This window comes from Anopheles gambiae, chromosome 2 (genome assembly GCF_943734735.2).
Source record: "Anopheles gambiae chromosome 2, idAnoGambNW_F1_1, whole genome shotgun sequence".
Classification (NCBI taxonomy): domain Eukaryota; kingdom Metazoa; phylum Arthropoda; class Insecta; order Diptera; family Culicidae; genus Anopheles; species Anopheles gambiae.
In genome coordinates, this window is record NC_064601.1 from 6,916,354 (window position 1) to 6,939,816 (window position 23,463).

The 23,463-nt window shown below is 46.8% G+C and overlaps 5 protein-coding genes across 13 annotated transcripts; 3 read left to right on the forward strand and 2 right to left on the reverse strand.

Moving 5' to 3' along the window:
- Window positions 1-1,196: 1,196 nt before the first annotated feature.
- LOC1281545 (Y+L amino acid transporter 2) lies at window positions 1,197-10,773 on the forward strand. 9 transcript variants are annotated; one of them, XM_061648791.1, is made up of 10 exons: window positions 4,007-4,263; window positions 4,489-4,798; window positions 5,160-5,406; window positions 5,776-5,901; window positions 7,112-7,205; window positions 7,436-7,650; window positions 7,763-7,992; window positions 8,082-8,334; window positions 8,703-8,771; window positions 9,223-9,465. In XM_061648791.1, exons 2-9 carry the CDS (start codon window positions 4,526-4,528, stop codon window positions 8,759-8,761), a joined length of 1,497 nt encoding a protein of 498 aa, XP_061504775.1. In that variant the 5' UTR covers window positions 4,007-4,263; window positions 4,489-4,525; the 3' UTR covers window positions 8,762-8,771; window positions 9,223-9,465. The 9 variants fall into 9 exon arrangements, with proteins under 9 accessions (XP_061504774.1, XP_061504773.1, XP_061504769.1 ...); XM_061648790.1 differs by lacking the exons at window positions 4,007-4,263; window positions 8,703-8,771 and adding an exon at window positions 1,197-1,358 and having other exon boundaries at window positions 4,486-4,798; window positions 9,223-10,773; XM_061648789.1 differs by lacking the exons at window positions 4,007-4,263; window positions 8,703-8,771 and adding an exon at window positions 1,198-1,358 and having other exon boundaries at window positions 9,223-10,773.
- A 1-nt stretch (window position 10,774) lies between these two features.
- LOC11175797 (cystinosin homolog) lies at window positions 10,775-13,897 on the reverse strand. The gene is made up of 7 exons (XM_003435842.2): window positions 13,734-13,897; window positions 13,235-13,664; window positions 12,762-13,170; window positions 12,669-12,697; window positions 11,134-11,542; window positions 10,955-11,057; window positions 10,775-10,896 (listed from the first exon to the last, which is right to left on the reverse strand). The coding sequence occupies exons 1-7, from the start codon at window positions 13,895-13,897 to the stop codon at window positions 10,848-10,850; spliced, it is 1,593 nt and encodes a 530-aa protein (XP_003435890.2). The 3' UTR covers window positions 10,775-10,847.
- Window positions 13,898-14,303: 406 nt separating this feature from the next.
- LOC1281543 (probable transcriptional regulatory protein TTE1135) lies at window positions 14,304-15,533 on the forward strand. Its single transcript, XM_321468.6, has 4 exons — window positions 14,304-14,627; window positions 14,688-14,931; window positions 14,994-15,162; window positions 15,235-15,533. Exons 1-4 carry the CDS (start codon window positions 14,420-14,422, stop codon window positions 15,442-15,444), a joined length of 831 nt encoding a protein of 276 aa, XP_321468.6. The 5' UTR covers window positions 14,304-14,419; the 3' UTR covers window positions 15,445-15,533.
- LOC1281542 (triosephosphate isomerase) lies at window positions 15,469-16,421 on the reverse strand. The gene has a single exon (XM_321467.5). It carries the CDS (start codon window positions 16,419-16,421, stop codon window positions 15,678-15,680), a length of 744 nt encoding a protein of 247 aa, XP_321467.4. The 3' UTR covers window positions 15,469-15,677.
- A 5,513-nt stretch (window positions 16,422-21,934) lies between these two features.
- On the forward strand, window positions 21,935-22,996 carry LOC11175732 (prolyl 4-hydroxylase subunit alpha-1). The gene is made up of 2 exons (XM_003435843.2): window positions 21,935-22,622; window positions 22,694-22,996. The coding sequence occupies exons 1-2, from the start codon at window positions 21,999-22,001 to the stop codon at window positions 22,940-22,942; spliced, it is 873 nt and encodes a 290-aa protein (XP_003435891.2). The 5' UTR covers window positions 21,935-21,998; the 3' UTR covers window positions 22,943-22,996.
- The last annotated feature ends 467 nt before the right edge of the window (window positions 22,997-23,463 follow it).

Here is a 23,463-nt window from a genome sequence, read left to right on the forward strand (position 1 = left end):
GAGTAAATTAACGGCATCAAATCATTGTCAAATCGTGGCATTACTCCACGACAACTTCGAAAGTTATTTGTTTTCACGTGCAAGATGTCGATGTTTGCAATCACGTCCAATTATTTGCCTGCGTGTGGTTGTGTGCGCCACAACAACAAAAAATCCCATTACAAGTACACACCAAACTGCGGGAAAAACATAGACAACCGCAGCCGATCCCATTCCTATCCCCAGTTGATGACCGCAGGCGACATTGACAGACTTCCAATCGCCCGCCCGCCGTCTCTCTTGAAGGTCCCTGAGCGGCGCCGCGATAGTACGGTTGCATTCGGCACTGATGCAAGCCACGGCGTGGGTTTCATCAGCCATTAAACTCTCGCGGTGCATCGATCGATGATGCGCTTGTAATCCCCCCCCCCCCCCCCCCACACACACACACACACTACAGAGACAATGCATCCAATTCTGCATCCTATTGCCGTTGCGGTTTGATCCAAATCAAACCATCGCCCTACGCAAAACGGAACGGATAGAAAAGCAGAACCAGTCACTGGAAGACACGGTGGCGCCAGCCAGAGATGACGCACTAGCCAAAGTTCGAGGTGAAACTTTCCGAACGGGTACTGCCAGATTGTGCCAGTTCGTTCGCCTCAAAGACATTCCTCAAATTGCGCTGTCAAACTGATAATTGGTGTCGGATTTTTTGCTTCTCGCCCACCGTTCTGAATTGATAAGAGCAAACGAAAATAAACAGAACGATGTGAATAAACTAATCCAGGGCTGTGCGGACGGCGCGGGTTCGAAACGTCACAAGGCCACACTGTCGATGGATGCTGCGGACGAATTCCTGCCGGGTGAATGAGCTACCGGCCGGAGCGAGTGTCTGAGTGCGTAACGGCGCAATGGGTAATGGATCTTCCCGTCATCCCGGCGTTATCAATCAAAGCGAAGGGAACCATGACCTGGAAGGCTGGATAGCGTAACACATCCCGGTTGCGAGAGGTTATTCGCATCCCTTCGTATTGACTGGCATCCCTCATTGCTTCGTATTCTTCACCGTCACATGGCAACGTGATGGCCGTTACTTTCCCACGAGGAACGGCTCTCAGCATCCATGGAGCATGCGCCTTTGCGTGTATTTGTGGATGTGTGTTTGTGTGTGCTGGTATTTGTGCAATTTCCTGCTTCAGACGTCATACATCTCGGTCGCAAAAGCAAGGAAAGGTATGGTAATTCTACCCGCTCCACCGTAAGGATAACGTACCCTCGCGCAACATTCACCCAAGGACGTTTCGCACACCAGATCGCAGTCAGAAAACGTCCTTTTTCGGGCAGGGAGCCGCCATTCGCTCGGGAAATAGCAAACGGTAAGCATCCTGGTACGGTGGAACTGTGAAAGTGTGTTAAAAAAAGGAAAATCTTCAAAAAGTGATGATAGAGCCTCAGAGAAAGACCTTTAACCTTGTCAAGAATCAATGAAGGTTTTGTGCACAAGAAAACAAGCTATCCAACCATTGCCGCATTACGGAAAAATGCCCGGTTCGGTGCAGGAAGGCGATCAATTATTATACCAATCATTTCAAGTGTGCTCGAAGCATCATCAATTATGGGTGGATGTTGTGAACGTGATGCGAGCTGAAAAGAACGAGGGACAAGGACTGTTTCGCAAGGGAAAAGTCGCATTAGCAAAAGTTCATCGCGGGCGCACTGCGAACCTGTCATCACGTGACGCTGCTGGTGATGCTGATTTGTGCCGAAAGGACGATATCGCAAGTGACATGGACAAAAAATCGATTACATCCCTGTGTTGACTCGGTCATCTTCTGCATGTCCACAGCACATCGCAAAGTGTACCAGAAGACGGTGCATCAGTTAGTCCTGTTTGTTTGCAGCCTGTAACTACTGTTTGCTTGACCAAAGCTTATCAGTGTTTGCGCGGCAGAGTACAATTGCGTACAATTCTGGAGGAGAATATTCGCCCGCAATAAAGGTGTCGTTAGGTGTCATTGTGGGGGGCGTTTTTGCTAAGATAACATCTCGCACTGTCCGTGACCATCTAACGAGTCGTCAAGGTTAGGGCCGGGAAGAATTTGCGCGAGTGTTCACGAAAAACCAAAGCCGCTAATTGTGTGAAACACGTTTTGGGAGCAGAACGACTCGGCTCGAATTTTATGCAATTCTTCACGATATAATGGATTCTAAAACAACAGCTCATAAAAAAATCCCTACACCATCACGTTAGAGGTCATTTGATTAGCAGTAGGAAGGAAGATGAGAGAGAACAAAAATCCCCATCCCCGTCAAAAACGTGACTCAACACGTTCCTATATCGACGCGATGCCTTTTGATTACCGAAAAAGGCACAAACACACCCATCCACAGGCTTCACCCTCTGGAGGGGGTGGGGGTGGGGGGGTGTGTTGGAGCTTAAAGCCGCTCGGAGACTCGATAAAGTTCACCCTAAACAAAACCCGTTCTCTAAAAACGTATTCAAAAAAGCTGTTTTCTAACAGCAAAAAATCGCATTCCTTCACCCTCCCGTGCAGCCCAACTACAGAACTCACACGCGTCACTTGACACACGCAGCCCGCCGCCAAGAAGATGTTTGTTATCACCCGGTTCTAAACACTTGGCAGGGCAAGTGTGCGGTGCGGGAATCCGGTGGTGAGGTCTCTCTACAGCTGAGTGCCACCACGTCGAGGGGACGGTTTTTGCCGATCCCATTCGGTGAGTTACCCGTTTGAATGGGCGTTAGAAAGCGAGCGGCAAACATGCGGCCGGTCGAAACCGTTCGAAGCATTCGTACGTTAACGCTCGCACGGTGTGGAAGGAAAAGCCCGCGAAGTCTGCTACACAGGAGCCGGGCTCTAGGCGCGTCGTTAGGGATTTTGAACGGTGAGGACACAAGTGGACCGGGTGTACCGGGAAAAGTGAAAACGTTTAAGTTTTAATCGTAATTTATTGTACAACTACCAGAGGCTCTTTGGTGTCGTAAAAGCGTTAAAGAGCTCAAACCTTCTGTGGTGCGTGTGTGAGTGAAGGTATGTGTTTTGCGCGGTGGTTTTCAAGGATGTGTGCCTTAAATTGCGCTTTCAATCGTTTCGCAGCGGTTGAAGAACACAATGCTAGAGAGCCCCTTTTTTTCTTATGCCAGACTGACCTTGAACCCTTCCCTGAAATCATGATTCGCTTTTGTGCCCTTAAAGTGCCCCTTCCTGTAAACAACCAACCAACCCTTGTGAAACTCTTACAAGCTGCCGGAAGAGTATTGAGCCCGAAGACCATCGCGAACGGTTGTATTACGCACCATGAATCCAGCTGCAAAATCCGTGACGTTAATCGCTCGCGTGCGTGCGTGTTTGTGTGTGTGGGCTTTTCCCTTGAACATCCTCCCATGTGTGGTTCCCGGTACAAGGCCTCGTTTAGTCACCCGTTAGGTGTACCATTTTAAAATCGAGCAGTGAACGCACTGAAACTAAAGCCGAACTGTTTAAATAAAAGCCAACAAACAAAAGTACGTTCTTCGTACGTTACGAGTGGCGTACTTGTGGTTGCCGATGCCTAATGCTCCGATACAATGCTGTGGCTGTGGGGTCTGAAGGGTAAAAGAAGGTGTTTCGTCACGTTTCGATTAGCCGATCGTCTCTTAATTGACGAAGTTTTCTGATCGGAAGCTCAATTGCCGCGACCAAGACGCAGGGGTGCGATGCGGCCGGCCGGTGAACGTTGGCAGTTTTACGTCGATTAGTTAGACAGGCGGTTTAGAGGAGCGTTTTTGTAAGGGAGTGCATTGTACACGGTCTAGATACAGGTGTTTATGTGTGACGCGTGTGTTTACTTGAAACATATGCTGTGCGTAATATCAGTACAAGAGAATTAGACAATTGTGTGCGGTGGAACAATTTTCTCAAAATAATTTGTAATTTTATCGAATTAGATTATTTGAAATGTTTTATCAAGTTCCAATTGGATTTATCAATCACCCTGTGTGGAATATGTCTCTAATCTGTCACCTTTAATACACCATTTATCTCTGAACGGCCATCATCGCCAAACGCTTGTCTGCGTACAGCGTTCAGTTCGACTCCATTGTCGGAAGAGCAACGATCGGCGTTGTTTACACAATCCCGATACTGTTCGCTATTTCGACAGTGGCTCGACTGTTTTTTTTTAATCCACTCTTTTCCCCCTTCAAATTACACCTATTACGGCCTATCGCCGCCGACCGTAAATCAGCCTGCCAGTAATCCGTCCTGCCTCCTTGTCAACAGTGTAATGTGTTTTATTTGATCTGTGTTAGAAAATTATACCTTTGGCCGCACGTACTTACAATGTGGTTGCTTATTGGTGTACAATAGCATTAGTTAGGTTGTAATGATATGCGAGCGTGCACGCGCGTATCCGTGTGGATGGGGACGGAGTGCCGACAACTGTGAATAAAGCTCGTTTTACGCTATTGAAGCCCACTCATGCCTTTACCGTCCACTTTACCAGCAGCTTGTTGTGACAGCGCGGGACACCGAGGACCACACAAATGGAGGACGACGCACTGAACAAGGACGAGAAGCAGCGCAAGGACTCGCTGAAAAGTGCAAAGGATGCAGCGAACGGAGACGGTGGTGGCGGCGGTGGCGACGGCGGTGACATCGTGCTCAAGCCCAAAATGACACTCGTCAACGGGATCACGGTGATCGTCGGTTCCATTATCGGTTCCGGCATTTTCGTCTCGCCGACCGGTGTCCTCATCAACACGGGCAGCGTCAACATGTCGCTGATCGTCTGGATCCTCTCCGGGCTGTTCTCGATGGTAAGTCGGTGGCGGGCTGTGACGGGATGCAAAACAACTTAAGGGAAACCGATCGGCACAACAAACAGGTTTATGCCGGTCGCCGTTTCGTTCGAGAACGTCTGAAGAATTGGAACCTTCGCGGCACGACAACTGTGTCTGTGACGGTGGTAATAAAAATTCGCCAAATTCGCCGACATAAAACCCGTTAGGTGGACGAATTGAATAATGAGACGAAACGAAATTGAGCAATGCGACAGCCAAACATTTTGGCCCTGGTTTTGAGGGAGGGGGAGGGGGGGCGTTTTGTGGGAACACAGGAAGGACACCGCAATCAGCTCCAATACAACTGAAAATCAAATGCTTTTGTGTTGTTTTGCAGGTTGGTGCCTACTGCTACGCCGAGCTGGGCACAATGATCAAAAAGTCGGGCGCAGATTATGCGTACATTATGGAAACGTTCGGCCCGTTCCTGGCCTTCATCCGGCTCTGGATCGAATGCATGATAGTGCGTCCCTGCTCGCAGGCCATCGTGGCCCTCACGTTCAGCGTGTACGTGCTGAAGCCGTTCTTCCCCGAATGCCAACCGCCCGAGGATGCGGCCCGCCTGCTTGCCGTCTGCTGTATCCGTAAGTAATCCGCGTAATTGTATCCTTTATTATCCTTTCACAGCGACTGGAGCTGACAGCATCAGCCCACGAGAAACGAGCATGGAATCAATTTCCGCCTACTTTTACGACGCACCACCATCCATTACGCAAAGACAAACACGCTGCAGAAGCGACAACCGTTTTATGGACCGGATTTAGATCGCTTATGCAAATCAGCAATACGAAGAGCGGAGAACAAACCTTCATTCGTTCGGAGCTATTTCGATGCGAACCAACAATTTTACTTTTTGATCTCACAGGCCGTCAACGATTGGATTTTATTTTAAACTGTTGTCCTTTTTCGCTCGTTTCAAACCCGTCCGTGCACATCTCCCGCTCATCCTTTAGTGGTGCTGACGTTCATCAACTGCTGGGACGTGAAATGGGCCACGGCGGTACAGGACATCTTCACCTACGCGAAGCTGCTCGCCCTGTTCATCATCATCGGTGCCGGTGCCTACTACCTGTTCCAAGGTAAGTTCCAGAGTTCCGCTCCTGTACTGTAGTTATGCAAGCGAGCGCGTGTACGACTATGGTTAGCATAAATCAGTAGCCGACCAGGTGCCGATACATCTGTTACGATGCAAAAACAGGCTCGGCGGTACTGTTTTCTCGATGCGATATGACTACGTCGTAAGTGTGTGCCACCAGTTGACGACAATACGCGCGCTTGAAGGAGACGCCGAGCACTTTCACACCGGCCGGCCGGACACGTGGAAACAGTGTTGAAGGTGTGCGAGATTTATTTGTTTGTTTTGATGCTAGATGCAGGGGTGGCTTAGAGTCGCCCAGGAGTGGTCTAGGGTAGGGTTTTAGAGCAGTAAACCATTTAGCTTCTTCGACGGGGGGTGGAGACAAACAGGTGCTGTGTCGCAAGGCATTTGTGTGTTGATTTGACGTTTTATTGGCCTTCTGTCAGGACCGGAAATGTGGCCGCGTATCGCGTAAGCCTCCCGCTGCAACAATGTAAGGGATAGGCTCGTTGAAATAGTAACGTTGCTTGGCAACAGCTCTTCATCTTGGATCTACGCGCGATTAAGTGATTTACTGGCAACAATCTCGGCAAGGCACTGCTGAAAGCCATTCCCAACTAACCATCATTAACGAGGCAGTTGGAAGGCTATTCAAGCGGAACAAATTTAATGCATCCCATTCTGTACGAATTGCCAAAAATTGACCTCTAACAAATCTGAACTCTGGCGAACGGAGCTCATGATGCTCTAAGCAGGATTATGTCAGCTACAGTGCCGAGTGCACCGTCAGCCGCATTAAACGATCATCGCGAACACTGTCGGAATGTGGTTCAGCCCGTGTGCCGAGACCAGCCCACATTCAATTAAGCTGATTTAGCTTATGCTACCGCTGCGTCTTTTGATGGTCCAACCGTAGAGCATCATGAAATCATTGTCCGCTGACCGATATCTCGCGTGCGTTAAATTTGATAATAACAGTGATATTCTAGACCGGCCGGCATCGCGCCTCCGGCAACGCGGGTCGTGCCTGCACCCGGGGTTCCAAGATGCTCTTCTTTTTGCGAGATCTTTGACCCTTTCCGTAATTGTTTTTACGTCCATCAGGCTTTAGTTTCTATCGATTTTCTGCGAGCAGCAAACAAACATCTGTCTCTCATCGTCTCTCGTTTGTTGCGGTGTCTGATTGCATTTCGTTTCTCCTTTCGCCCCAGGCAACACGGAACACTTCACCTTCGATAACACGAAAACGGAGGTAACATCGCTCGCATTGTCCTTCTATTCGGGTTTGTTTGCCTACAACGGTTGGTAAGTTTGCTTTCATTTAGAAATTGTTCGATTTCTCTTCCTTGCGCTGATTGTTGTGTGTTGCGACCCATGCGATGGGTCCTTCTAATGATGTTCACCAGTGGGCAACACACAGCAAGACAGATGTATTCCCTGTGCGTTACAAAGGATGCCTCCTTCTGGCTAGACCAGAGACATGCCAGCCATGATATACAGTAATCCTCTTACGCGACAAATCCATTTGCCCACAGGAACTATTTGAACTTCATCATCGAGGAGCTGAAGGACCCGGTGAAGAATTTGCCCCGTGCTATCGCAATTTCCTGCACGCTGGTGACGGTCGTGTACGTGTTTACCAACGTGTCCTTCTACACGATCCTGTCGCCGGAGGAGGTGCTCGGCTCGGAGGCGGTCGCCGTCACGTTTGCTGATCGGGTGTTCGGTATGTTTGCGTGGACGATACCGGGTAAGCGTTTTGTGCTGCATCATGCTGGATCGAATGTCGTCATCGCCTACGATTATTTTATTTCCGGATGCCTTGCGCCTCCTCCCGCTCATATCCCTTTCTCCCCATTCAGTGTTTGTCGCCCTGTCAACGTTTGGAGCGGTGAATGGCATTCTGCTTACCTCGTCCCGCCTGTTCTACGCCGGCGCTTGCGAAGGTCAGATGCCGGAGATTCTTACCATGATCCAAATACAGCGCCTCACACCGACGCCCGCCGTGCTGATTATGGCGCTCCTTTCCATGCTGTATCTGACGGTATCGGACATCTTTGCCCTGATTAACTACGTTGGGTTCGCCACTTGGGTGAGTGTCTTCGTATGCGAAAGTATCTCGAACTTAACTGACGGTGAAATTACTTAAATTCTTTCTCTTTCCCCATGCTCTTCTTGCAGCTAAGTATCGGTGCGGCCGTACTGTGCCTACCGTGGTTACGGTGGAAGCAGCCGAAACTGAACCGCCCGATCAAGGTGAATCTCATCTTCCCCATCCTGTATCTGATCGCCACCGTCTTCGTCACCGTCGTCCCGATGATTGCCAGCCCGGTGGAGACGGGCTACGGGTGTCTTATGATTCTTTCCAGCATTCCTGTCTACTTCATATTTATTGCGTGGCGAAACAAACCTAAATGGTTCAACCGCTCGATGGGTAAGCTGGGGCTGTGCCGGTGGAACCAGCAGTACCATCAGCTGTCTGGGACGGCTAGTTGTAGTACCGAAATGGGAGGAAAATTTATCAGAACTCTCTCCGGAATCGTCCCTTTCCATTCATTCCATTCCCTAATCCGTATTCCTTTCCCTAAATGTGAGCTTTTTGTAGAAGCTTCTTTAAAGCCATTCCCAACCCGAAACGTTTCCCTCCGTTCTGCCATCCTGGTTTAAATCTAATTGGCTGTAGAGTATCGATTGTTTTCCTCATTTGCTAAAAAAAATCCCCTCTCTTTCTCTCTTTCTATAAACTGTTATTTTTTTCTCTTTCTCTCTCTTTCTCTTCCAATGTTGGAATCGTGTTCACAGGTGGAATTACGCAGAGTTTACAAAAGTTAATGATGGTGGTGCGGCCAAAACAGAAATAAGCGCGAAAAGGTTTTTATCAGTTTTATGCTTATGTTTATACTTTCCCTAGTTTGCTGTTTGCACACTAACAGGGTTTTCTACCGGTTTGCTGTACTAATCCCGTTTTGAGAGTGTGTTTTGTCTGTCTTTTCCTTAACACTTTCATTGCGTTTTGATCGCTTCCGTTAGCATGCATTTAAGGATTTGGAAGATATTTATTGGTTTAAGGTCACGGAATACAAATCTTCCACACTCTTGAATAATCTTACATACGTAACTTTTTTTACTATACGCACCACAATTTCAAAACTCAGCAAAGCAAAAAGAAGATCAAATAGTTCGCACCATGATCGAAACTTCGCTAGCGCACCACAATAACTAATAACAATATCTTCACCATATTATAAGTTAAATTTGAACTAGAGTGTAATATTTTATTCCTCTCTCTCTCTCTAACTCTTCTTTCCAACTCTTTTTCCAGTGGGTCTTACACGGTTCCTCCAAAAAATGCTCATGGTCGTAGGAAAGACCAAACCAGCTCAGGTTTAAACAAACATGCATCCATACGATCATACGAACACACCGTTGCCATCATTTGCTGTGTATGCCGACCAAAACGAGGATAGAGCAATTCCAGCTCTACATTCCAGAACGGCGCAGAAGTAGTAGTGAGAAAGGATTAGAGCGATCTTTATGTTGTTTTAAAACGTTTTTTTTTAATTTGTGCTTGTTTGATCGTCCCATCCCTTGCTGAAGGCTGTTAAAATGTATTCGTTTCTTTTAAAGTAATTATTATATTATGTTCTAACAATTTGACGTCAGTTACAAATTGATTTCGTTAGAAGGGATGCCACGAGGCGAAAAAAGAAAATGCCGCGGAAAAAGTATCAGTAAGACAGACGATTGTGTGAAATAATTGCATTTCAAAGAAACATTCCCATCACTGTTTTTCGTTCTGCTCGAACAGGCGCAATAGTTCCTTGAGTAGAAGTCAGTCAGGCGCACATCTCAACCATTTATCAAACAACTCAAAGCAAAACAGGTCCACAAGTCAGGGAAACAGTGTTCAGGTTTTAAAAAAGTTCACTCAACGTTTATGTTTTCTAGCTGAATAATTACTGAATCGGCTCTGCAGAACAGCTACTGGCTTTTACTTTTTTTTATTCGATTTCAGTCAACGAAAAGCACATATCAATATTTTAATCAAGTTGGAGTATGTGTTACGCCGCCAGAACCAGAATGGTGCTTGTTTCTGTTTAAATAAGCTATTTATATAAACACATTCCATAGGGGAAAGGATTGGTAAATTGCTAAATTATTCCGTGTGCTTGGTAACTGCTAACAAATAAAAAACGGGCAAAAAGCTATACAATTGCAAACCTATTTAAAATTAACTACTGCAAACCAAACATTTGCATGAAACGTATTCAAATTATAGCGAAAAGACTTTGTCGTTTAAAAAATTAACAGAAAGTTGTTTTAAACGGAGCTTCCATAGGCCTGATTTCTAACGTAAATGTGGTCGATCAGCATTGGTCCACTCGTGTCGAAAGCATTGTAGTCGAATTAGTGAAGGAAAGGAAGTGTAAGGAGTAACGCATACATATATGTATAGCTCGTATGGTTCTGCACGATCTCTGTGCAAAAACAGATTTGCAAAGAGAAGAAAAAGTCCCAAATGAGCTATGTTGTTGACAATAATAATAGAAACACAATGTTCGCACGTAAAACCCTGGACGGGTATTGGTAGTGGCTGCTGTCGAATACATGTATTATTCATAATCTCAATCATCATGCTCGAATAGAGAAAGTATATCGTTAGGTGTCATATAGTTCTACATGTATATAGAGCGTACAAATGAATGCAAACCCCGGCGCCTTCGCAGCGATCAGATCCTTGGAAATATTTATCGAAGCGATGAAGCAAGCTACAGGAGACGATAACATTCAGGCATGAGTGCCGTGCGAAAATAGCCAGCGATGTATCAATGTATTGTAAAGTATTGTCAAATATACGATGAAACAAACCAAAGTACGGTCGAGGATGTTTATTGTGACCCTAAACGTGTAGTAATTGGAGTATATCACAGCATAAATCAAATGCGGTTATTTTGGAAGCATTGGCAACTCTGCCGGGACTTTAACGCTTCGTTTTCTGCAAACGAAACGGAGTTGAGTTAAAAAGTGATTGGTCACACAGCAACGAAACATACCTGTAAAGAATGTAATGCTGGAACATGAACACCAGATCGAATAGGATAGAGAAGATCCCCAAACCAAATTTAACCGGATCGCCTCCAATGGATCTCCAATCATCTGATAACGAAAATAAGGTAAAATGTAGGTAGTTTGGTCATTCCGTAGCTTCAACAACCTTTCGGGTGTAACTTACCGAAATTCCAAGCATTTATAACCATCTGCAGTATGCTGAACAGTCCACCAGCGAGATCCAGTAATCGATTCATGATCTCAAACCCTTCCGTACTCTTGCGACGATAATTCATGTAAGCTTGCGGAAAGTATTTGATCATGGTAGTGGAGAGCTTAATATAGCTAAGCACATACAAGAAATCTAACCAATGCATGACATTCCACATAGCACAGCACATCGTCGCAAAGATGATGAGCAGGTAGGTAACGATGATCGCTTTCGCCGGTTTGGATACACTGTTTCCACCAGTTTCGTATATCCAACACTGGAATATGGTAAACCCGGTACCGAACACGGCGTGTACCGCAAACCCTATGTCATTTCCAATGACCGGGTTCAGTCCAAAGGGATGTCGTCGGTAGTACTCGTCCTGTTTTTCAAAAAAAAATATTACAAGATAATGACAAATGTCTTTACGGAGAATACCGATGACTCACCTCCACAAAGGTATTCCAGTAAAGGAACACATTGAACACCACGTAGCTTATGTGTCCCACTATGTTGATGTACAAAAAGTCAAAGCTGAGTCCGACCACACTTTTCCGACGATAGTTCAGCCAAATCTGTGGGTAATACCCCGCAGACCAGCAGGCAGTGTAGGCCCATCCAACCATCAATGATATGATCATCAATGGTTTAAACATAGCCACTTTGATCAGCAGGAATAGCCGTGTATCGTCCACTACTCCTTCCGGTTCTACCCATGGTTGTACGATGAAGCGTCCCTGTTTTACCGGTTCTATCAACAGCGAGATAGAGTGATTGTTCCAGCCTTCCACGAAAGAAATGGTTTGATTGGATTCAATCTGCATTGCTGCATCTTGGGGCCAGTACAGTTGCAATTCAAATCGGGATGATACATATCCACTGAATTAAGAGTAAATGAGATAAGGTGCTATGATGTATCGCCATTGTCACCGTACTTACCTGGCTTCAATGTTAAAACTGGCCGTTTCACCGAATGTTACAACCACAGACTGGGGGATAAGTGATAAGGACACATTGTAAGCACGTACCCTACCACCGCCTACGCACACTCCCAGAATGACCCACCAAAGGATGTGCATGAGTGAAGCGCTACGGGTACTACCTATCCCGTTGGAGTACCAGTTTATCACTGAGTCAGGCGCATCTTTCAGCCACTGGCGGGCGATTCAGACCCCGATAAGCAGATCTATTGTTACGAATAAATCGCTCCAGATGAGATTAGTGACGGCATAAGCATCCCAACGCAGACTCGGCAAATATGTGTACTATGCGATAAAATAAACCAATACGATAAGAACAGATCGGACGTAACTTGGTGGACGGTGGTGCGTGCCAAGCATCTTGCGCAGCGTTAGAATAAACTCGCTCAGAGTTACTTTATGTTTTTGAATGATCTTCTTTATGCTGGTTTACTTTGGGTCTCCCTTATGGGACCTATAGCAAACATAATGCTGTACCATAAATATTACATCGAAAAAGATGGAAACGAATCCGAGACCAAATTTGACCGGACTTCCAACAATTGATTGCCAGTCATCTGAAGGGAAATAATGGATGTTATCAAAGTATGATTTAGATCAAACAGTTTTGCAATCTCTTACCATAATTCCAACCGTTGAGTACCATCTGTAGCAGGCTCAACAATCCACCCGCAAGGTCCAGCAATCGGTTGGAGATAGCGAAGCCTTCCGTGCTCTTTCGCCGGTAGTTCATAAGTACTTGTGGGATGTATTTGATCAAGTTTGTTGACAGCTTGACGTAGCTTAGTATGTACAGGAAGTCAAGCCAGTGCATCTGTTCCTCGATCGCAAAGCCACAGAACACGCTCACCATCAGTACGTAGCCGGAAATGAGCAGTTTGACCGCAGTCGAGACAACGGTGCCACCATTCTGGTAGATGTAGCACTGGGCAATCAGGACCAAGTTTCCAAACACGGCGTGCACTGCATATCCCACATCATTCGGCACCACCGGATTCAGCCCAAATGGATGGCGTCTGAAATACTCGTCCTAAAGAAAGGGGCTGGTGGTAATTATTCTAATTGTAACTTTACAACAGGCGGGTCTTACGCACCTCAATAAACGCACTGCAGAACAGCACCACATTAAACGTCGCGTAACAGCAATTGCCGACGATGTTCAGGTAAAGGAAATCGAAGCTCAATCCGACGACGCTCTTGCGCCGGTAGCTAGTCCAAGCTTGAAAGTAATCTCCAATTGTCCAGCAGACGGTGTACGTCCATCCGATGAGCATCGATACGATTATCAGCGGGCGATATTGGGCGACTTTGAGCTGTACAAACAGGCGGGCATCATCGACGACGCTGAGATTGCTGGTGATAATTATGGGACGGATGATAAATCGTCCCTGTTTCGATGACGAGATGTTGATGGAGAAGGTTTCGCTTTCGCATCCATTTATTGTGATAATTGAAGGGCTTAGTTTGATCTGCTCGTCGGCATCCCAAGTTAGGGTAATATTATGTCCATTTTCGTCACAGCCACTGGGAGATAATTGAGCATGAATATTATTCATAAGAGCTAAGAGTGATGAAATGGAAAGTAATACTTACTGAAATAGCAACTTAAAATCTGCCGTTTGCGTTACGCTAGTTGTAAGTGTCTGAGGTTCTATTGTAAATTTCAAACGACTGCTTGAATTGCTTACTGCATTCACGCATTTATTGCCTAAAATAATGCCAAAAATGGCCAATGAACACAATTTGGTGAAAATCATTGCCACAAAGGAATTGAGCAACCTCAGTCAAGTACAGCACTTCAAGTCACCATTTAACTTTGAGTCCGCGTCAAGCACGAATGATAAGCGCAATCATTGTCTTTGCTTGTCTTAAATCTTCGTACAATCTTACTTATCAATTTGTGTGTGGCTGAGTGCAAAAAGAGGAGTTAAGGGAATAATTTGAATGCTTGCTTTTGTTTGCATTAATACCACAAGAGACTATTTTTTTAAATGCACAGCAAACATGAAAGAAATTGACTGTCCAAATATGTGCCGAAAGTCACCAAGCCTTGATTATAATATTGAAAAACCAATTTGTTGAATTTGCTCAACGGATACATGTGTCTTTTTTCGGAGCGCACTGTATATTTAAACAGACTGTCATGGAACTGTCAACCGCTGTCAAAGTCACGTTGTAAACAACAACATTGCGCTCCCAGTTGCCGGGTACAGTGGAGGTTTATGTAATTTGTAAGCATACTTTTACGTCCCTAAATCAAGCATTTACCCCATCTCTGGATGATGCTTTCGGCTGTGGGACGGTTAACGAGGGCAGTGACAACATCGCTACACGCGTACCACAATGTACGAAGCATCCATCAAGCGTCAACCCTCCTTGCCGGTCACTCGAAGTGGCAAAACATACGACACGTGAAGGCGCTCAACGATGGACGGAAGGCGGTATTATTCATCAAATTAGCTCGACAAATTCGGCTTGCTGTGCAAGGTAAGAATGGGGGTTCAAAGGGGCACTCGGACAAGATGCTGATCATGCTTCTAATTGCAGCTGGAGGACCAAACCCGGCCGTCAACAATGTGCTGCGGGCAGCGATTGATGAAGCGTTGAAGAGAAATATGCCCAACGCCACCATACAGGGCATACTGAAGAAGTGCACCAGCCAGTCGGTGGAGCTGAAGAAATACACACTCGAAATTAAGGCATTGGATCAGGTTAATGTCATCTGCGTCCTGTACACCGACCGGTTTGCCCAGCTGAAGATGGATATGGCAACAATATTACGGAAGAATTTGTGAGTTTTTGCTCTCATTTAGCTTGCTTGTTCTCTATTTGCTGACTTGAATCTTGTTTCAGTGCCTTATTCTTCGATACGATGCATGCATTTGATGAGAGGGGATTTGTGGAAGCGATTGCGCCGGCCGATGTGAAGTCCGACGATCTGCTTTCCGTTTGCACCGACCACGCTATCGAAACGGGTGCCGAAGATATTGAAGTGATGGATGAAAGCAGTCGACTGATAAGGGTAACACGATTTAGCTCCTGTCGGCACGTCACTGTATCGTCGATACTAACGAGCTGATACTTTCCTTCGCAGTTCCTGTGTGATCCCCGGGATTTGGATAAGGTGAAAAAGGAGCTGGAAAAGTTAAACTATTCCGTGGAGCATAGCGAGCATGCCTTCTTCCCCAAATCCACCATCAAGCTAAACCCCGATGCGATGGAAGCATACGAAAAGCTAAAAGAGAAGCTCAAAGCCATGGAAGGCGTGGAGGACATTTACGATAATGTGGAGCTAACCGGGTAGAACGTCATGAAAGTATGCAAATTATTTTCACCGGGACAATGCTTTTATTGAATAGATTACTCTGCGTTTGGTTGGATGCTTAAACGTAACAACCTGTTCAGTGCGCGTGCGGGTACAACGAACGTAATGAGAAACTTAAAATAAGACGAGACATGACGACACTGGCGAGGGGGGATTGCGTAAACGCTTCCCCCCGGCTACACTACTGACTGGAGATCGCGGCACGCTCTACTCTACTGTCTGGCGTTGACGATCTGGATGAACTCCGGCTTCAGCGAGGCACCGCCGACCAGGAATCCGTCAATGTCGGGCTTGGCCGCGAGCTCACGGCAGTTGGCCGCCGTCACCGAACCGCCGTACTGGATGCGGATGGCGTTCGACACGTCGGCGGACACGTTCTCGGTGAACCACTTGCGCAGCGCGGCGTGCACTTCCTGCGCCTGTTCCGGGGTGGCCGTCTTGCCGGTGCCGATGGCCCACACTGGCTCGTACGCGATCACCACATTGCTCCAGTCCTTGACCTGGGCGGCGATGGCCTTCGTCTGCCGGAAGCAAACGGCCTCCGTCTGGCCGGCCTCACGCTCCTGCAGCGTCTCGCCGATGCAAGCGATGACCTTCAGCCCCTCGGCAAGGGCGTGTGCGACCTTCTCCGCAATCAGCTCGTCGGTCTCGCCGAAGATGGCGCGTCGCTCCGAGTGACCGAGGATGACCCAGCCAAGGCCAAGATCCTTCAGCATTGCTGGCGAGATCTCGCCGGTGAACGCACCCTTCGCCACCTTGTAGCAGTTCTGGGCGGCCACTCCGATCGTTTCCGGCAGCAGCGAGCGGGCCAGCGACAGGTAGGGGGCGGGGCAGCCCACCACCACCTCGGTGTTGGGATCGAGCGGACCGGCGGACAGCGTTTTGCACAGCTCGGTGATGCTGGCCTTGTCGCCATTCATCTTCCAGTTGCCTCCAACGCAGAACTTACGGCCCATGGCTGATGCTTTCGGTGAGTAGACAGACGGTGGGGGTTGAAAATGCACTCAACTGGCGGCTGCTTCACTGTAGCTCGGAATGAAGATATTTTTCGAAATTGACGGGGTAGCAACGCTTATCAGTGAAGACAACGAACGGTTAAAACAATACTAGCAGCAATAGCTCAGTTGCATAAAGCGAGGACTTTGGCAGATTTCGGCACTTGCTACCGGTGGAAGGAAAGAAAGCGAAAATGCATGAGCTGTTTCTCTCTCCGCGTGTGGTGTCATTCAACTGACCTTGGCACTATGGGAAAAGGTCTGTTGAAGGGCTGTCACTCTGAATTGTAATTTATTTTTGTTTCGATTTCTAAATTCATGATTTACCTATGAAAATTGGGTTCTAAAATTTATTTTATTTAACATATATCTGTCGCAAAAATGTTATAACTCAGACATTTGCTCGCTGAAAGTAACGGATTTTAGTCTGGATGGGAATCAAACTAAATGAGGACTCTGGAGCTGATGTATTCGTCTCGGCGCTATAATTAGAATGTTCCCTATATTTGTTCAATTCTTGATGATTCGATTCATCGCAATTCACAGGGAACTTGTGAATCATTCTCTATGAGTCTTACCCATTGTTTGGACCTTAAAACTCAATTAACATGCGTAAGAACCATTAAGGTTAAAAATATAGTCCTCAAAGGACTCCAATGAATTGTATTAGATGATGACCTAAGCTTCATATTTCAAAGATTCAATCAAAATTTCTGCTAGAGTGTATTTTCTGCTTAATTGATGACTTTGAAGAAATTATTTACGTATTGATGCATGCTCTACAAAGTCTCAAAATTGACTGCCAAAGCCAAAATATTGAAAAAATTACTCATTGTGCTATCTATTTCTTGAAATAGGGGTAGGAATGTCATGTTTTTGATAGATATATCATGGTCATTATGGGATATTAACGTCTATAAATGGTAAAAATACAACATTTAATTTTTTTGAATAATCCCGTGTATTGAAGATAATCAATTAATTTGTTTCGATTTTTTTAATATCACTAATCTTGTGTAACTACTTGTAAGTATTTCTATTTTTATTCATATTTCTGACGTTTTCTCACATAATTTGTAGTCTATTAAATATTGTAAGAATATAATTTAAATCCACTAAACGGTATGTCTAGGATCAAGTCCTTGCAAGTACTTATTATGCTTGACTAAAATTCTATTTACTTCTGTTATTCGTCATGCGAAATAATCTCCAACAGATTACGCGCTCGAAGTCATATCCTGGGCGGTTAAGTCACGGTTATGTTGAACTCGAGACCTCTGACACGGTGCCTCGATTACGGTAGATTAAATCTCACTACATATCTAGTGCCCTTTGCGGTGTAATTTATAAAACAACAATTTACGCTACAGTCTTACTTAACTTTCGAGGTTCCTGAACCATGGCTAAAGTGGTATTTTTTAAAATTCACATTCCCATTTGAAGAACCTTGTACACGTACTATATGCACAATTTGAACAATTTCCTCAGAATTTTCATTTTGTGCAGTAAAATATAACATCCTGTTGAAATATTTGTACACGGTGCAGCCCGGCACAGTACAGCTCGCACGCCGCACGTACTAACCCGAAGCACAGTTAATGGGATGTCGGTAGAGTGCTAGGGAAATCACACACCGGAAACGTAATCCTTTCGGTGCTTCCGGATGGGTGGCACACCACATTGCGATACGATGTTTTCCAGCAAATTCGCTCATCATCTGAAATCTGAAGGAGTTTACACGCTTGCTCGGCAGCTCGGCAGGAGAGCAGGAGCTGCCGGTGCTGCGCGAGCCGTTCCCTGTTTGTATGGCATCTCGAGCTCGAAGTTCATTCGTCAGCATGTTGTAGTACAACTTACGCTATCCCCTCAGACTGGATTGGTTGGATGAAAAATGTTTTGATACATAGGTAATATTTTATTCATCACCCTTTTGGCTGGAACGTTGTTAGACGGGCAGGAGGACGTTGGTAGTGTTGCCATTGCCAAACCATCACGCAGACATCGTGCGGGTGAGGTAGAATTATGAAACGTTTCCAACCCTGCACGTCTGCACGTGTGGTTGATCCGACCCACCAGATCTCTCAACACGTTAAATCGTAAATTTCAGACACCAGTTTTGTAGCATTGAATTTGAATGCGCCCTTTCATGTACACACCGGCGAGATGAGAGATGATAAAGCGGAGCAGTAAAACCACTTTTAGAAAACACATTGCCACCACGTCACGCCACTACGTCCCGGGGCCTGGATGTAAGCAGAAATATTTCACTCCAACAAAAAGCCCACCTGCCACCGTACCCATGACAATCAGGGAAGGATGGTTTCCAATGTCCACAGGGATCAGGTGAAGGATATCCCCCAATCTGCCTTCCCTTGCTGTATCGTTCGCTGGAGTGCGAGCTATCTGATCCAATTCCCTCGTTGGCTTTTGCGAGCGCACTTTGATTTTGGAGCATAACAGCATCGAGCGGGCGGAGGCAAATGTTGATAAAAACATCAACACTTCAATTGCTTGACTGTTGCTATACTACGGAACGTTGCACAGCATGCGGAAGATTCTTTGTCGGGCTTTGAAGAGTTACCCGTCGTAGGAAGATGTTATCGTTTTGATGACTGAACGATCAAGAACGTCCGTTGTTGAAGCGGAAATTTTAATAATTTATTAAATACCAAGATACCAAGAATCTGTCAAGTTCGTCTCGTTTACCTTGGGATGCATTACAACATCCACATTGAATCGCAACAGTTATTGGCAGCATGCTATTCTGTGTGCAACGTAGTTTGCTCAAAATTCCACCAATGCCCTAGGTCTCTGGGTCGTCTAACAAAGGTGCCCTGGAATTGTATGAGAAGAGCCTACTGGAATGTCACCGTGTGGCAGCCTGTGTACCGGTCAGCCGGAAGCAATGCGATTGTTGCCTGTTGTCATCGAACGGAATTGAAGCAGCAACCGGGTATGTCCACAAAAGCGGCTGGAGCGTTGTTCCGTTGCGCTCTGTCAAAGGTATCGGATGTTGAGGAACACCTCAAAACACCGGCTGTCATGTCCGGGGGCCTGACGATGGATGGAGGCCGATCATGTTAGCGTAAGGAGATGTCGGAACTTCAGTGTCTGTGTGTTTAAGAATGAAGAGACCGTAGCATCAGTCCGTTCAATTATCCAGCAATCCATCAGGCGCATGTTTGGCTAGCAAGTCTTGCTTTGCCGGGGTTATATTATCTTTATCGACTAACCATTAGAGGATTCACAACATGGATATCCTTGTTTTAGTCTCGGTACAGATAGCAGGTAGAATACACACTCCCATCTTACTCCGGTACACACTGTTGATTGACCTCAGTGAGGCGAAAATGAAGCGATTGTACCGGCACACTTCCTAACTGGGGTTACCTATCCCTGAAGCACAACAAAGAAAGATGCAGCTGCAGCGGCAAAGCGCAGTATTTTTAACCATTCAAGCACTTTGTTGATACTGGGATAAAACCAATAAAGAGTTCTCCGATCGAATGATACGCTTCGGAAGGGCGTATCTCCACTCCAAGAAGCGAACCGGGACGAAGAGCGAAGAGCATTGCATCGCTGTTATTCTTCGGACACAAGACGCACTTGCGGTCGGGCGGCGTCGATGCAAAGTACACCACTTGAAGGAGCAAGCTCTGATTAATCACTAAACATGAACAGACTGTGTAGCATACATTAAACATTAAAGCCGGACTGTTCGATAGTGGAATCGCATTACAAAGAAGGGGTTACGTTCACCATCGCAAGCATGGCGGGGCCATTCGTCGGAAAATGGGGCGAAGGAGCGTGGAAAAATTCGATTAGAAAAACAATACGCCGTGTGACCCCTTTTGTGGGGTAGCAAAAATTATGAAAAAAAAGGACGACCGCGTGCACACTTTGGTAAATATTTGCCCAAAAAGCCCCGAAGCAAAACGCAAACAGGCACACACATACACGCACACACGCAATCTGCACGTGAGTAGTGAAGTTTGTTCATCCGTCTAGGATGGGACGAGCGGCACGAGTTTGTTACATCGCTCGGAGCCTTTTCACGTGGTCATGTGTGTGTCTCTGTGTGTGTGTGGGTGGATTGGGGTTGAATTGCTAAAGGTAATAAAAAAAAACACACACACCAACATGTATTAGATTTCTGCTGATGGGTTGGAAAATTTTCCTTTACCCCGTACCAATCCCCGGAATGTTGCCCTTTGAACTTTGCGCCATGAAGCAATGTGTAAAGAACTGTGATCGGCCCTCGGCTCATTGTTGACTGGGAAAACAATTTATCCGGCGGTACACATTTATCGTTATGATTGGATTTCATAGCAACTAAATATTTCATGCATTTCATTCGTGAATTCATTCCACACCTCCTCCGCGCGCTCACCCTGGAATACACCCCACTCTGTTTGTGTGTGTGTGTGTGTGCGTGTGCGATTTTCTTTATTAAAACAGACAGGGAGGAAACTGCACGGGCAGTGCCCTGGCTGCATTGGGGAAGAGAGCAAAAAAGGATTCATTTCAGTGCACTGTTTGATATTGCGAAATGGACCCGTTACGCCCCCTTTTGTCTTTTGGTCGAGAAAATGGAGCGTGCAGAGATGTGCCATGGGTCAGGAACAAATGGGGGGTAGAAACAAAAATGCAGCAACAATATTCCGCCCCCTACGTCACCCGGGAAACCCCACGACTTTGGGGTCGCCGGTGGACGCCTCTGGGAGTCGTCGGACGATTTGCAAACGCTGCGTGTACCTGTTCGCGCCGAATGGATGCCAATGTGTGCAGCACGGGAAATCGATCAATTCCAGTAAAAGAAGGAAAGCAGAAGGGGGCGATGGTGCATATGAAATGAAGCGAATGCAAACGGCCTGTGTGTGTTTTTTTCCTTCTTCTCATCGAAATGCACTATTGATATTGCTCCATCCATTCATTCCATCCATCGATCCAGCGATTCGAATGCCAAAATCTCATACCCCCTGTGAGGCTGCATTCGCCCTCTCGCCAGGGTTTGCAGTTCGGACGGCCGGTTTTAGTGCAGCTCGAAATGGAATTTATATTGATTCGAGCACAATCGGTCCAGGTGGTGAATTGAGAAGGGGTTTTGGAGTTGCTTTTTTTTTGCTGGCGAGAGCAACAGCACATCATCACCATAACATAATGGTTGGTTTCGTCACCTTTCGAACCCTTTTGCAAATGAATAGGAATTAAGGGATGGCTCTCTGCGTGTGCGCCTGTGTCTGTGTGTGTGGGATTTGTGGGTTAAAATCCGTCGTGTCGATGGGGGTGTTTTGAATGGTTTGAGAATTTCGCTGTAATTATGAGCGTGGGTTATTGCTGTTTGCTGAGGCAGATCTCCCCTAACGAGAAGAAAACTGAGATATTCGAGTGCTGCTGCTGATACTGCGTGTGTGTGTGTATGAAGATGTTTGAACAACTGTCAATAAAAAAGCGAGCGGGACACGTCGGTCTCGGTCTTCTCGGTACTTCACCCCATGGCTCATTCGCTCACGTTTCGGCCTAACTGAAGTATTAAGAATGAATCAGAAAATCCAGTGCCTGTTGGTGATAGTGGTTGCCGTCGCCGGCATCGGTGCAAAAGACTCAGCGACCCAGGATGGCGTACCCAACGATACCAACGGCGGCGAGGAACGGGTGGTTACGATCCGGATGGATCCGTACATGGACCTGTGCCGGGGGGTGTACGTACCGCCGCCGTCACTGACCAGCTCCCTGTACTGCTGGTACGATGTGCGCAACGCGCACAGTGTCATCTCCCCGTCCAAGGTGGAGGCGCTCAGCAACGATCCGTTCGTGGCACTGTTCCACGAGTTTGTGCACGATGGCGAGATCGCCCAGCTGCAGGCGCTGGGCAGTATGCACATTAAGCAGTCGGGCCCGAGCAACGATAGCTGGCTGCCGGTGTTTTACGAGAACCATCAGACGTACACGCTGCACGATCGGGACCACCCGGTGGTGGAGCGGCTCACGAAGCGCATCGAGCGGCGGACGGGCCTGAGCTGTGACACGGCCGAAGACCTGAAGGTGATCTACAACGAGGTCGGCGCGTTCAAGACGGCCGCACTGGATGCGATCCACAAGAAGGAGGACGCCCAGCGCTTTGCCTATGCGGGCGATCGGCTAGCGACGATGCTGTTTTTCGTGAGTAACTTTGCAGCGAAACGGGGCGATTGCACGATCTTGCTCACGCTGAACAACACTCCAACTTTTAGCTAAGCGATGTCACCAACGGAGGATACACCATTTTCCCCAAGCTGCGGGTTGCGATCCGCCCGCAGAAGGGTACGGCGGCGTTCTGGTACAACCTGAAGGACACCGGGGAGGGCAACGTGCAGATGAAGTACAGCATCTGCCCGCTGCAGGACGACCAAAAGTGGACGGCAAAGAAGCTGATCCACACGCGAGGCAACGAGCTGCGCCAGCTTTGCCGGCCCGGATCGGCACCAAAGAGTGAGAAGTAATGAGGAGCGCTTGGCTGCCACGTGAACACGTCACTTCCACGAATATCTTGACCAGCGACGGAGAAAGGGGGTGAAATAAACTGGAAAACGAAACAAACGTTAATTGGTGTAAGGTTGAGCTACATGCGAACAGGACACGTGTTCCTGTTGCTTGGAATCTCAGGGAAAAGTTCAGGGAAAATAACTAAAATGGTTACATATTCATTCGTTATCAACTATGCCAACTAGTGATGGGAAAACTGAAGTTTTTGTCGGAATCGAATCTGGCTAGTTTCGAAGTTTTCTGGAATCGATTCCGGATAGTAGGCCTGGAATCATTTTCCGGAATTGATTCCAGAATCGGCTTCGGAATTGGTCCCGGATGCAGCTCCAGAATCGGCTCCAGAATCGGCTTCTGAATCGGCTGCAGAATCGGCACTGGAATTGGAATCGGCTCCAGAATCGGTTCTGAATTTGGTTCGGTCGGTTTCGGCATCTCCATAAGAATAGGAGTTTAGGTACAATGATGCTGCGTAATGATA